The sequence below is a fragment of the Eufriesea mexicana genome, unplaced genomic scaffold (assembly GCF_001483705.2).
Source record: "Eufriesea mexicana isolate 0111107269 unplaced genomic scaffold, ASM148370v2 scaffold4744748392, whole genome shotgun sequence".
NCBI classification, from domain to species: domain Eukaryota; kingdom Metazoa; phylum Arthropoda; class Insecta; order Hymenoptera; family Apidae; genus Eufriesea; species Eufriesea mexicana.
This window is the reverse complement of record NW_016907977.1, coordinates 127,409-140,142: the sequence shown is the minus strand read 5'-3', so window position 1 is coordinate 140,142 and position 12,734 is coordinate 127,409. Positions and strand designations below refer to the sequence as shown.

General features: G+C 32.7%; 2 protein-coding genes across 2 annotated transcripts; both read left to right on the top strand.

The window, feature by feature from the left end:
* The first annotated feature begins 2,787 nt into the window (after nucleotides 1-2,787).
* LOC108551116 (chymotrypsin-2) lies at nucleotides 2,788-4,282 on the top strand. The gene is made up of 5 exons (XM_017905150.1): nucleotides 2,788-2,839; nucleotides 2,950-3,115; nucleotides 3,187-3,436; nucleotides 3,576-3,713; nucleotides 4,133-4,282. Exons 1-5 carry the CDS (start codon nucleotides 2,788-2,790, stop codon nucleotides 4,280-4,282), a joined length of 756 nt encoding a protein of 251 aa, XP_017760639.1.
* A 4,523-nt stretch (nucleotides 4,283-8,805) lies between these two features.
* Nucleotides 8,806-12,491, top strand: LOC108551075 (tripartite motif-containing protein 2). Its single transcript, XM_017905094.1, has 11 exons — nucleotides 8,806-9,006; nucleotides 9,579-9,741; nucleotides 9,844-10,017; nucleotides 10,097-10,300; nucleotides 10,385-10,633; nucleotides 10,713-10,899; nucleotides 11,047-11,483; nucleotides 11,557-11,739; nucleotides 11,823-11,930; nucleotides 12,048-12,186; nucleotides 12,253-12,491. Exons 1-11 carry the CDS (start codon nucleotides 8,981-8,983, stop codon nucleotides 12,489-12,491), a joined length of 2,109 nt encoding a protein of 702 aa, XP_017760583.1. The 5' UTR covers nucleotides 8,806-8,980.
* The last annotated feature ends 243 nt before the right edge of the window (nucleotides 12,492-12,734 follow it).

The window sequence follows — 12,734 nt, the reverse complement described above, 5'->3', positions numbered from 1 at the left end:
AATATTTTAAATCAGTTTACGATTTTGGGTATTGAACTTCTGTATACATATATTTTCTAGAACATTTACATTAAATGAATATCAATACAAAGTAACTTTATAGTATAATTTTGGTCACTTCATGTCAATGGTCAATATCATTAAAAAAACGACCTGTGAGTGGATTTACATGATCGTATAAAACATATTTTTATTTATTTATCTTTGACCAATCCATGCATAAAACTGATGCTTAAATTACATAGAATAGACAGAGCTTTGAGTTGCTTTGCATTTAAAAGATATTCGCAACAATCAAAGAAAAGATGACAATGTAAACCTACTGACACTTGAAAGTATTTCTATTTAAGTAAAATTCTTTATTACGAATCAAAGGTAAAACATTGTAAAATAAGTTTTGTTTTTCCCTTTCATAACATGTTCACTGCACATGTTTCATAATATCTTCAATACTTTGTTGTGCATTTCTCAAATAACGTTTATCGTTGTTAAGCGAATTAAAATTAAGACTAAGTAAGTTAAACACTTTCATATTAAAATGTGTTCTATTTCATTCACTTTTCGTTTCTTCTCCATGATGAGTATTTCAACGGCAGAGAAGCATTTTCATTTAGATTTAAATGGAGAATCGTTTAAGTATGCGTAATTCACGTACTTTCAAAGTAAATCCGTCTCGTTAAACGGGGTGCTGGCATTTGATTTTGTACGTACTGTTTAGTTATTAAATTATAATTATATGATTAACTTTTTGGAAAAAGAAAACAATGTTTATATTTTCAGTGCTATTGATGTTATTCTACGTGTAACCGATGTTACAAAAGATATGTCGTTCAGAAATACTCAATCACCCTTACCACGCTAACGGTAAGGGGCATCAATTCGAATGATAAGGCATAGTTTATAATCTATAGTTGTATTCAGAATATTAGACAATCATAAAGTTTTATCGGTTCGGTATGGTACAAGGTGAATAATTATAATATATGTTTAAGCGAACACGGATAAAACAAAAACAAAAAAAAATAAGCCAACGATCCACGCTGTTTCAAATATTATATTACACACGTTTACTTTTACACAGATTATCGAAAAACATGCGTGCATTAAAGCGTGGCCAACGGCAAGTGATACTGAAACAGTAGCTTTTGTAAACGATCATACTTATATAAGGGTACGGACAATTTATACATATACATACATATATATGTGTATGTGTATACATATGCATGTGTATATTCACGCATGTTGTATATACACAAACACACGCACGCACGCACACGCGCGCGCGCACACAGACACAAACACACACATATGTATAGCGTTAGTTGATACTCGAAAATCGGAAGAAAAAAAATATATATATATATATGCGATAGAAAAGGTTACTTATGGCCAAGCTTTTTTTCTATGTTTATTTATTTACTTGTATGTACGGGAGAGCGGTACACTTCTGATTATTAACTTCTGGTTGTGAGATACATAAATATTTTATACGTATATGCCATGGGAAATATGAACGGTTGCGACACTCATACACGTTTGTCAATGTCAAAGTTCCGATTAATTAGAATAACACGCAATAGTTTGCACTTCTCAGATCAATGTGTTGATAGGAATACCGAACGAAATTGATTTTAATTTTGTACAAGCAACGTTACATCGACGGTTCATATTGCCTCTGATTCATTTAAATAAAGGAAGTTCGAGTTATACGTTTTCTCATATTCTTTTCTTTACTATTATTTCGTTGCATCCTCTATTCCACGATTCATCGAACACTTTGTCAAACCACACCCAATAACTGAAGTCATCGAAATAAGTCATATGAAATCGTATGCACATTTTCAATCGAGTTATTGAAAATGCAATTATTTCGGTTTGCGTGTGCCACAATGCCTATTATAAAACCGTGTCCCAATGTCCATAGCAATATTTAAGAGTAATATGAATTTAATTTGAATGTACAGTACGTTTGTATATGACGACAGAATTAGACCCTTACCACTACCATGCAATTTGAATGAGGCCAATCACCCAGCCACCGTCTCTGAATGGAACATAATCAGGGTGAGTCATGTCATAATGGAATAAATTGTGTAGCTTTATGCCTTTTTAAATTGTCCTGCGCGCTCGTTTAACAAGGCCCTCGAATAATCCTCTTTAAATCATTGATCGATAAAGAGACGCGAATCAGGTAAATCGAATAATCGCTATTGTACATCGAAACCAAAGTTCTTTGGTTGAAAAGTGATTTGCATCCATCATGCTCCTTAATTCTTTCAAGATTAGTCAGACGTGGTGATATCACGAATTACTTCAGCTTTCGAGCAGAAAGATATGTCTAATTTTCACGTGTCCACATTTTATTCTGTAAAAGTAAATAAATCAAATTCTTTTAAAGACGAGATTTAATGCAAAACCGAAAGTGAAACTTATTACAAATATCGTGAGATTATCTTTCGTTGGCCCTTGGTCGGAAAACCCCCATCGAGTGATAAATGAATACGTTTAAAGCAGAATTGTTAGTCAAGAATCGTTTTCCTCTTAAGCGGTAGCGGTGCCTGTTCAGTCACGGGTTTTCTTAGCTTTTATCATAGCGTACGTGAGATACATCCTAATAAACTTTTTCGTAGGGAATATCTGACCTAAATTTAAATACCGGCCAGGTGTATCTTTAATTCCCACGGCCATTAAAAGCATACTTGGTATAAATACTTCCTCAAATGTCTTCGGTATGGCAGGTTAATAGTTTACTTCACAGTAGCACAATAAACCACTTGTCTCAAAATGTTCTTATTCTTTTATAGTTTCGCTGTTATTGCGATACTTGGAGCATCAGGTAATAATTCCTAGATTAAATACAATTTGACTTATTTAAAGTTGAACTTTGAATAAGCTTAAATAACGAACAAATTTACTCGAATTACTATATTAAATTATTAACTACAGCTGCAAGTGTAAACGAAATAAACGAAGTGAAAATCGTCGGCGGTTCCGTAGCAGAGGACGGACAGTATCCCTATCAAGCGTCACTGCGTTATAAAAATCGTCATTTCTGTGGTGGATCGGTATTAAACGAGAGATGGATATTGACAGCTGCTCATTGCTTATCAAGGTTGATTTATTCAATTTTTACATACGAAAATACATATTTTGCACTTGCGTAGTTACACTTGGTTCTTTTAGTTTCAATGATACGGGAATAACTGTCGTGCTGGGTACCAACACTTTAGACAAAGATGGCACCGAATATCAATCTGAAAAAATAATTAGCCATCCAAAGTATAGTTCTGCATTGATCAGAAACGATATTGGACTGATCAAGTTGGACAAGGATATCGTTTTTGGAGACAAAGTGAAGCCCATCGCGTTACCTACAGAAAATTTCAGCAAGATAGATTATCCTGCTGTACTGTCCGGTTGGGGAACAACTAGCGTAAGTATCAATTATTACAAATTATAATTTTTACACTTTTGTCTTGCTAATACCATTAAATTCGTTTATTTCTTTCTACACATGTACGTATACCTGAATGGGCTTCAACGTGACACCGACTACACATAAATCACCAAAGTATCCCGGACAAACGCCGAACGAGCTGTATCATATTCAGTTGAGCGTGATCGATCAAAAACAATGTTTAAACGCTAGCTTCCGTGTCACCAACGACAATATCTGCACACTTAACAAGAGGGGTGAAGGTGCTTGTCACGTAAGTGCATTCACGTCTAGTTGAGTACTCGAGCAGAGGGCCCTTTCACGTCAAAGGATCCCTCAACTAAAGCGGTACTTTCTTTTCTTATTTGTCGTCCGTCGCGAAAACCGTGTCGACAAGAGCGTAACAGTGAGCTCCATTGAGTTCCACTCACCTAGTTCGGAAAGAATGATTCTAAGTACACGGAATATGTATACCGAACGCGCCCTTAACTTCCTTCCTTGATAAAATTGAACGGAATTCCTCCTTGACTCTTTTACTCAACAAAATCGAAATTTTTGCATAGAGCAATTAGAATTGAATTTTTATAGCGACATTGATTTACAACTTCATAATTTATAAGAATATTACAGAATATTTAAGAATGAAATATTGTTTTAATAATAATATGTATTAAATTATTTATAATGGAACAGGGTGATTCTGGTGGTCCTTTGGTTACCGACAATGAACAAATTGGAATCGTATCCTGGGGAATACCGTGTGCAAGAGGTCGACCGGATGTCTTCACCCGTGTCTACAGTTATATTGATTGGATCAAAGATCACACAGAAAATAAGAGTTAGATAGAGAGACGATTGAATATAATTCAATTACAGTTAAATGAATATATTACATTTGCACTTGTAATGTTTGAGAAAATGCAGTATAAAATTAATTATTTTATTAATTATACCTATTGTTTAACCTTTCTTTAACGTTACTTGCAAGGAAAGAGAAATATCGAAGAAAGATGTGGCATTCCAAAAGCCATAATCCCGGTGAGAGACTAAACAAACGTGCTCCAACTTAATAACCGAAGAATTACGTTGTTATGTTCGCAAAGCCTTAGTTTGCAGAGTAGTCTTTTCTTTCTTCATTTCTTTCTGGTTTATTTCATTTTATTTTTCAATTTACAAATTGCACGATACTTGCAATTTATGTTAACTTATATATGCTGCAGCACATCCTACGCTTATGCAAATACACTTTAAGGTGACACTAATTTTACGTCTCGTATGCACGAATTAATGTCACACGTATGTAATGCGTTGAATTAGATAGAACATTTAAGCAACGTGTAGTATTTATCTGGGAAAATATATAATCTGTTATAAACACAGTTAAAATTAAGTTAAGTACTGATATACATTTAATATACAATAAGTACACGAGTAATAAATAACGTAATTAATATTTGTTCACTTTAAATTCTAATTTCAAATACATACTTTTGTTTTACATTTTATTATTTTACTTCTGAATGGGACATGCATAATTTTGCTTATAAAAATTGCACACTTAGTAAATTTTAAGGAATTAAACTAAAAATCTTGGACTTACGTTATCGACTCCTAAAAATGAAATTGTGAACTTCATAAAAGTTAGTGATTTACTTCTACGTCGATTGTGTGACTGGTTATTGAAGAGAACGAAGGAGTAGAAGATATCCTTAATATTAGAATAAAAAATCTTCAATCTCAATTTCGGTCAAGCGTCGAATGACCTGAATTCAATGGCGCATGCCCGAATTGTGTGCATCGAAAATCGTTTCAGGAGTAAGAAGGATGCTGCACGTAGTAACACATCCTTGGATGCCAATTTTAAATATCTATAAAATTAAAAAATTGTTATACATTTCAGATAATTTGTATTAAACGTATAATATTTTTGTCATGACCATTTAATTGCAATCAAGCGTAATTAATCGTGATAATAAAATTTCTCTTCGATTGAAATTTAATGGAATGAACAATACCTTCGTAAACCCTTGTGGCTACACTACTGGTAGCACTTATTCAAAGATTGCCAACATCGAGGCCAAGGATGCGCACTGCTACCCCGACCTCGCCAATGTTTACACAGCACGTGTATTCTATGATAGATTGCCAATATCCAAAATGCATAAGGCCTAAAATGAGTATTACATCGATATAGTAATTATTTTATAACGTTCGATGGGAAACAGTCCCGATTTGACAAGATAAGAAAGAAAACCCTACAAAATGTATAACTAGCGTTCATCTATCATGATACGTGTGACCTAAATCGCAATGCGCACGCGCAGTCGGGCAAGGACAGTTTCGAGGGTGTACTTCCATCCCCCGTTTCTCGTGTCTCACGAATTTCTCAGTACCGTGCCCGTCCGTGTCATTTTGCGAGAAAAACAGAGTGGCGTGAAAGACGAGGACCGGTGGCCATGCCACCTGCTGGAGCTTAACGTACATTGTCTGAAATCGATATCACCATCCTTGTCTTTCGTCTTATGAACAACGTCATTCTAGTAGTTTGCACAGGAGAAATACGAGCGCGATGGAAACTGAACACGGGGGATTGTGTTAAGAGTGGTAAAACCTTCGGTGTTTGTAGTGCAAGAAATAATGAATCTGTCGATGTTAAATCACTACGTAAAAATGGTATAGTTACCACGAATTTGTTCTATCCGGGCACTGTTAACGAGATAACTTAATAATTGAGTGCTAAAGTACCGTGTGTACAAGATAAATTTGTGCGACAGGACTGTCGAAATCGCAATATTCATTGACCATAAAATTGACGAGGGTTAATGCACTGATAAACATATAGCCTATTCGATATCACCCAGAAAGCGATACAGCTCTAATTCGGTTTTGGCTCATGACATGTATCAGAAATGCATTTATATTCATAAATTTCATTGTTTACATTTGCAACGTGTGATAACGAGTATTAAATAATATCTGCAAACGCATCTGTTTATGTCAATGTGCACGTCTTTACGTTCTGACGTTGTATAAGTCTAAAATAAAAAGTATATATTTTACTATGCTTCGGCGTCTTCCACTTCTAATAAAAACTCAGACGCTCAGTATTTGAACATAACTCGTTGGGAAATGTTGTAAACAGTTGTACGATATCGAAGATCCTGCTGCACTTGAATTGCTGTATCATGGTGCTTTGTTAGTGTGCATATCACGTCTGTGTAAGATCCTTGGGACGCCATAAATAATATATCGCGCCAATACATTGCTTGTATAAAAATAAGTTATCATCTGAGTTTATCAAAGGAAGCTTCATGAGCTGCTGTCCATTCATGTAAGTATGTGACGAGCTTTTCTAAGAGATGCATATGCATACACAATATAAAAGTTTATACAATTGCACGATAATACGTGACTCGCATTTTAGGGGATGATAAAGAGACGATAAAATTATGGATTTATGTTTCATTTTAAAACTCCATGTAATGCTAAATTAATCTTCGAACGTGTTTCTTAAAATATTGGATTTAACAAAAAAAAAATTTATTTTTATAGAATGTAATAAAACCGAAAAAATGGAATGTTTTTTTAAAAAATAAATTTGCATACGTATTTCTTTTTATTCTGCCTTTACAAATTTTCATAAAAATTATAATGATAAATAAATAGACGTTAAATTCAATTTTTTGGGAAAACTTATAAATAATTGAACAAGATTTTTCTACTTTTCTGTTGTTTTATTTTCTGTTCCTCACTGATACATATGAAATCATGATTATCAATAAGACATGTTTCTAATGAGAAATAATTATCAGATATGAGTGAATTTATGGAAACTTAAAAAACAGGTTCTAAATATATTATATGGTGAATGTAATATTGCATATAAGTGAGACTTTATGAAAACATGAAATTCGTGACTATAGAAAACACACAGCTGTCCGAGAGCCGGCTGTAGCAAGTGCACGTAAGTAAGCAAAGCATACACATCAACCGCTACACCTTTTAACGGGCGACTGCGCAGTAGACAATTCAGCCGGCTATGTGGCCGTGTACCTCGCACAAGCATACCAGGCATTTCTCCGTCTTTATACTGCCGTTGGTGCTGTGTGTCTCCTTACCCTTCAACAGACGCGTGTATCTCTCTTTCTTTATCATCGCTTTCTCCTATATACTTCTTCTCGCTCTCGTGGTAAACGCTTGATGGTGCGCCAATACTCAGGGACGTATTATTCTGCGCGTAACAAACGCTTTAGTTTAATATTTTCTAACAAAACAACTTTATTTTGCTGTTACATCGTAACTGCTATGCTTTATTGTCCTTTGTAAATTGTTACTTATCAAAAACTTATACATAAAAACTAATGCATTGCCAGTATTATTTATTTACAATATTCATAAAAATACACTTATCTTGTTTATAATTGAATTAAGTAGATATCAATTTTATCAGATTGATTAAGTTAAATTAATTATTTGAAATCATGGTTTTTAAATATTGTATACGGATAGTAGTATATTAGTTGAAGAAACTTTCACAGAGATATAATAAACGAAGAAAGGAAGAAACGTATCTTGATAGATCATAGCCGCGGGCACCCGCATAGTATACCTATCATTTCGTCCCTGGTAGTGGTGCCGGCTGTGGATGCAGGCGAGAACGTGCGCAGCTGTAAAACGTGAGTTGCTGCGCTCCGCAGCTGATGCGGTTACTGGTTGTCCGTGTCTGTATTTGTTTGGAAAAATGCGACAGAAGAGCGACGAATTTCGGCAGTGTTATTGCTACCAACTCAAGGGAGTAGACACGTACACAATTCGAAAGATATATCGCGAGTGATAGTGACACATAATAGAACAAACAATCAAGATGACATTAAAGATTTGCAAAGACAAACAATTTGAAAAGTAAAATAAAGACAAGTTTAAAGTTCAATAAGATTACCCTTTGCATTCGTTCTTTAACATTGTCTATAAGTTATACTTAGCAAGTTATTTGAAATATAAAGATTCATCCTAGCAACAATTTCAGTGTCGAGAACAATAGGTATTTAGAAAGAAAGATAGACAAAGAGTTCCCATCGGCATATGCTTTAAACCTGGTGACTCCTTCGCGACAAAAATTGTGAAAAAAGTGTCGTGTTTATCGATAACGTTTTGTGTAAACTTGTGTTGTACTTAAAACTATTGATATTAAGTCAAAAAGAAAAAAACAAATGTATCAAGTAATTTTATCTAAAAATATCGTGAACGCGAAAAAAAATTGCACGTAGAAAGTTCTTCGCTTCGATAACACTTGAAAATACGGGTATTTTGTTTATATCGGTATATTTTGGCATTTAAATTTCTCAACATGGTGGAATTAAAAGATACAATTTATACGAGAATTATCTGATAAATCTATTAGTGCTATTCAGTATATTTGATAATGAAAATTTATGCGAGACGAAAGAGGTATATTCCAAGCGTGCACGGACACCCCGCTAAAACGTGTGCAATGTAACGGATGTATATATTTCTCAAAGCGACGACAGGGCTAACTCCATTATGGAGGCACTGCGTTTAGCTATACAGTGAGTTTATTATTTAACAAATGTTTCTATGAATAACTTGTCTTAACATGGTCAATATTGCGGAATTCCTTTAATACTTACTCACTTAGCATGATCGAAAGATCAAAGGCGGACTATGAACGTCAAAATGTGTCTACTTGTATACAGTTCATAGATCGGTAAACTTTTTCGTCACCCTATATAATTTTTATTCTTATAAAACTATAAACAGGTAAAATGTGACACTGTCACAATAATTGAATATGTATGATATTAAAATCAATTACTATTTATATAAAAATCTTCGTAAATATATTATTATTTAATAATGCATTGTATTTAAATTTATTATAGCAACAATTATTTCCTCTATTCCTTATTACTTGTAACGCTTAATTTATTGATAAATAAATATTTTAATTTTGTTTAATAATATTATTAATTTTATTCAAATTTCTCAAGACTGCATATATAAGGAATGTTTATTTAAGTATAATGTTACAAATTTTTAAACTGTATGTGAAGTTTCTTTATAAACATAAGTTTTTACTTAATAATATATAATATAAATTAAACTAGCTTATTTTTTACAGGACACGGCTAGGGGAGAGGATGGTTAGCATGAGCTCTATGCTCGTGGAGACAGTTAGTATAAATTATGAAGATTTTAATGAAAGTTTTTTAACATGTGGTACATGTCTTTGTGTTTATGATGGTGGGGAACATACTCCAAAATTACTACCATGTTCACACACGGTAAGTATTATATCAATTACTTCTAAATAATGTTTTTACTTTTTAAATAAACATTGTTTAATATACAAATATATTATATTAATTATTTATTTATTTACACAGGTATGTTTACATTGCTTAACAAGAATAGCTGCATCTCAGACTCGTGAGACTGGTGCCTTTCGATGTCCTATTTGCAGAGAATTAATAACAATTCCTCGTGGTGGAGTTCCTGCTTTACCACCTAGTTTCCTTGTAAATCAACTACTTGATCTCATGTCTAGGCAAAGACGAGAGGTTTGGAGCAATATATTGTATATAACTTTTTCATATATATCATTGAATATGTTATGTAAAATTTTTTTCATTATTACAGGTTATTCCCAAATGTTCAGTTCATATAAATCAAGAATTATTATTTTGTGAAACATGTGATACAGTGTTTTGTACAGTTTGTACAGGTGGTAATCATGCAGGAACATCCCCAGGATGTACTGAACATACTATCATACCCTTTAGTATTGCAATAAAGAGGATGTCTGAAATCTTACTTTATAAAGCTAATGAATGTATATCTAAGGTAATAGTATATTTTTGTCATGGATTGAGATTTTCTAATTATCATTTATTGTTGTATTTAAAATTAAAATTTGATCTGTTTTAGTTAACACAAGCCCAGGATTCCGTGAGTACAGAATTACAACGTTTGGAAGCTTCAACAGAAAGATGTTTGAGTGCTGTAGATGCTGTATTTGCAGAAATTATTACAAAAATTGAAAGGAGACGTTCGGAATTGCAAGCAGCTGTTACTGCTGCTGCAAGAGATAAGAAACATGTGCTAGAAGAACAACATGCTTTGATAGAAGCTGAAAAAAATAAAGTACAACGAGAATGTGAAGGGTTACAATATCAGGTATAATATCAATGATAAGAGATAACTTCTATATGCTGGTTATATATATACAATAAAATATATATAACCCTCCTTAAAGGTTGAAGTCCGAAATATTACCCAAAGAATTGGTAGTTTATCTGATCAACTTGATGCGGCATCAGCACTTAGTGAACCTAAAGAAAATGCCTTTATTACTTTTGAATTTAATCACAATAATGCTCTTTCTCAATTAGAGGAAGCTCTTAATAACTTGGGAAGAGTACGTTCTAGTACAACATTGCCAGGTATCCTGAGGATTGATAATACAGTAAAGTACCTGCTTCAAACTTATTATTAATTATTATGCAAGCATTATTGCTTTATATTTTTAACTTAACGATTATAAGAAAAAATTACTACTTCTAGTAATAATAACATATATCTTATAACAGGTTTATGCAGAGCCCGGTTAAAAGATCCTGCTATAGTTAGACTACAAGCAGCTGTAATAGTAGAGACTGTTGATTACCATGGACATCCTAGAAATGTTGGTGGAGACCTTATCACTGCAGAATTAACCTTAGCAGATAGTATCCATTCAGAAAACCAAAGTTCTAGTATTGAAACTGAAATCATAGATTTAGAAAATGGTACATATGAAGTACTATTTCGACCTCCATCTGCAAGCCGCTATATTTTAAAGTTATCAGTTTTTGAGCGGCCTATTAAAGATTATCCTTTATTTTTTGATGCGACCGAACATAATGAACCTATTAAAATATATGGAAGGCGAGGAAATGGGAAAGACGAATTTCATCAACCAGTAGCAGTTGCTATTGATGATGATGGCATGATATATATTTTAGATACTGGAAACTCACGTATAAAAGTATATTTAAAATTATAACGCATTTAAAATGATAAATATACAAATTATATTATAGATAATATTATGTTTTTAGGTACTCAATTGTGATTTAGAGTTTCAAAGACACATAACTAACGAAGGTCTTGAAGGTCGTAGTTGTACAGGAATTGGAATCTCTCAACAAGGTCTTGTTGTTGTCAATTGGAGAACGCGAAAAGTAACCGAAATGAGTTCTCTAGGAGACACTGTTAAATCTTTTTCTCATAACTCATTTCAAGTTAGTATCACTTACCTTCAAAATATAATAAAATAATTACTTCTTGTTTCATTATTTGTTATGTTGTTAATTTTGCATCACAGGAACCAATCGATGTTGCAGTAGACAGAAGTTATGGTCATATACTTGTTGCAGACAATGGTCAAAGTTGTGTTTTTGTGTTTGATTCTGATGGCAAAATTCTCTTTCAGGTTGGATAATATTTGGGTTCTTTGAATTTATTATTAATTATATCTTTTTACATTATATTTGTTATAATATATTATACCGGTATTATATATATATATTTTTTTAATGTTAACTAATAGGTAGGAAAGAGAAGTACATTTAAGTTAATTACTTCTGTAACTGTTGGTCCCAATGGAGAAATTGTAGTTGCTGATAGTCGTATACAAGTATTTTCTGCTAAAGGAGATTTTTCTGAGGAAATTTATTCAGAAGGAAAAGGTAAAATAGTTTTTTTATTATTTTTGTACATTAATTATTATATTTAATAACTATCGCGTATTACAGGAAAAGGTACTTACGGAGGCCTTGCTGTTGATGCAGAAGGCAGAATACTTGGCACTCGTACCGATAAAGGTCGCAGTATAATTCAAGTTTTAAAGTTAGGAGGAGGTAATATTTTAACTGAAATTGATTCACATAGTTCAAAATTACGACGTCCTTCAGGTATTGCAGTACTACCTGACAATCACTTAGTAGTTGTAGATTTGGGAAATGATTGTATAAAAAAATATAGGTATTGGTAAAAACAATTAAATTTAAAATATCAGTTTGTTGTATGTCCAACAAAAATGATTTACACATTGCAGACATATGCCAAATATGTATTTAATGTAGCTTAAATTATTTGTTTCTAAAAAATTTTTGTTATAAATTTATATATAATTTGAATACCTATGTTTTTTAAATATTTTTTAAAGATATACATTTGATGAATCAGAATAATTTCTTTTATGTAAAAAAACATTGCTGATATTTAATCATACATA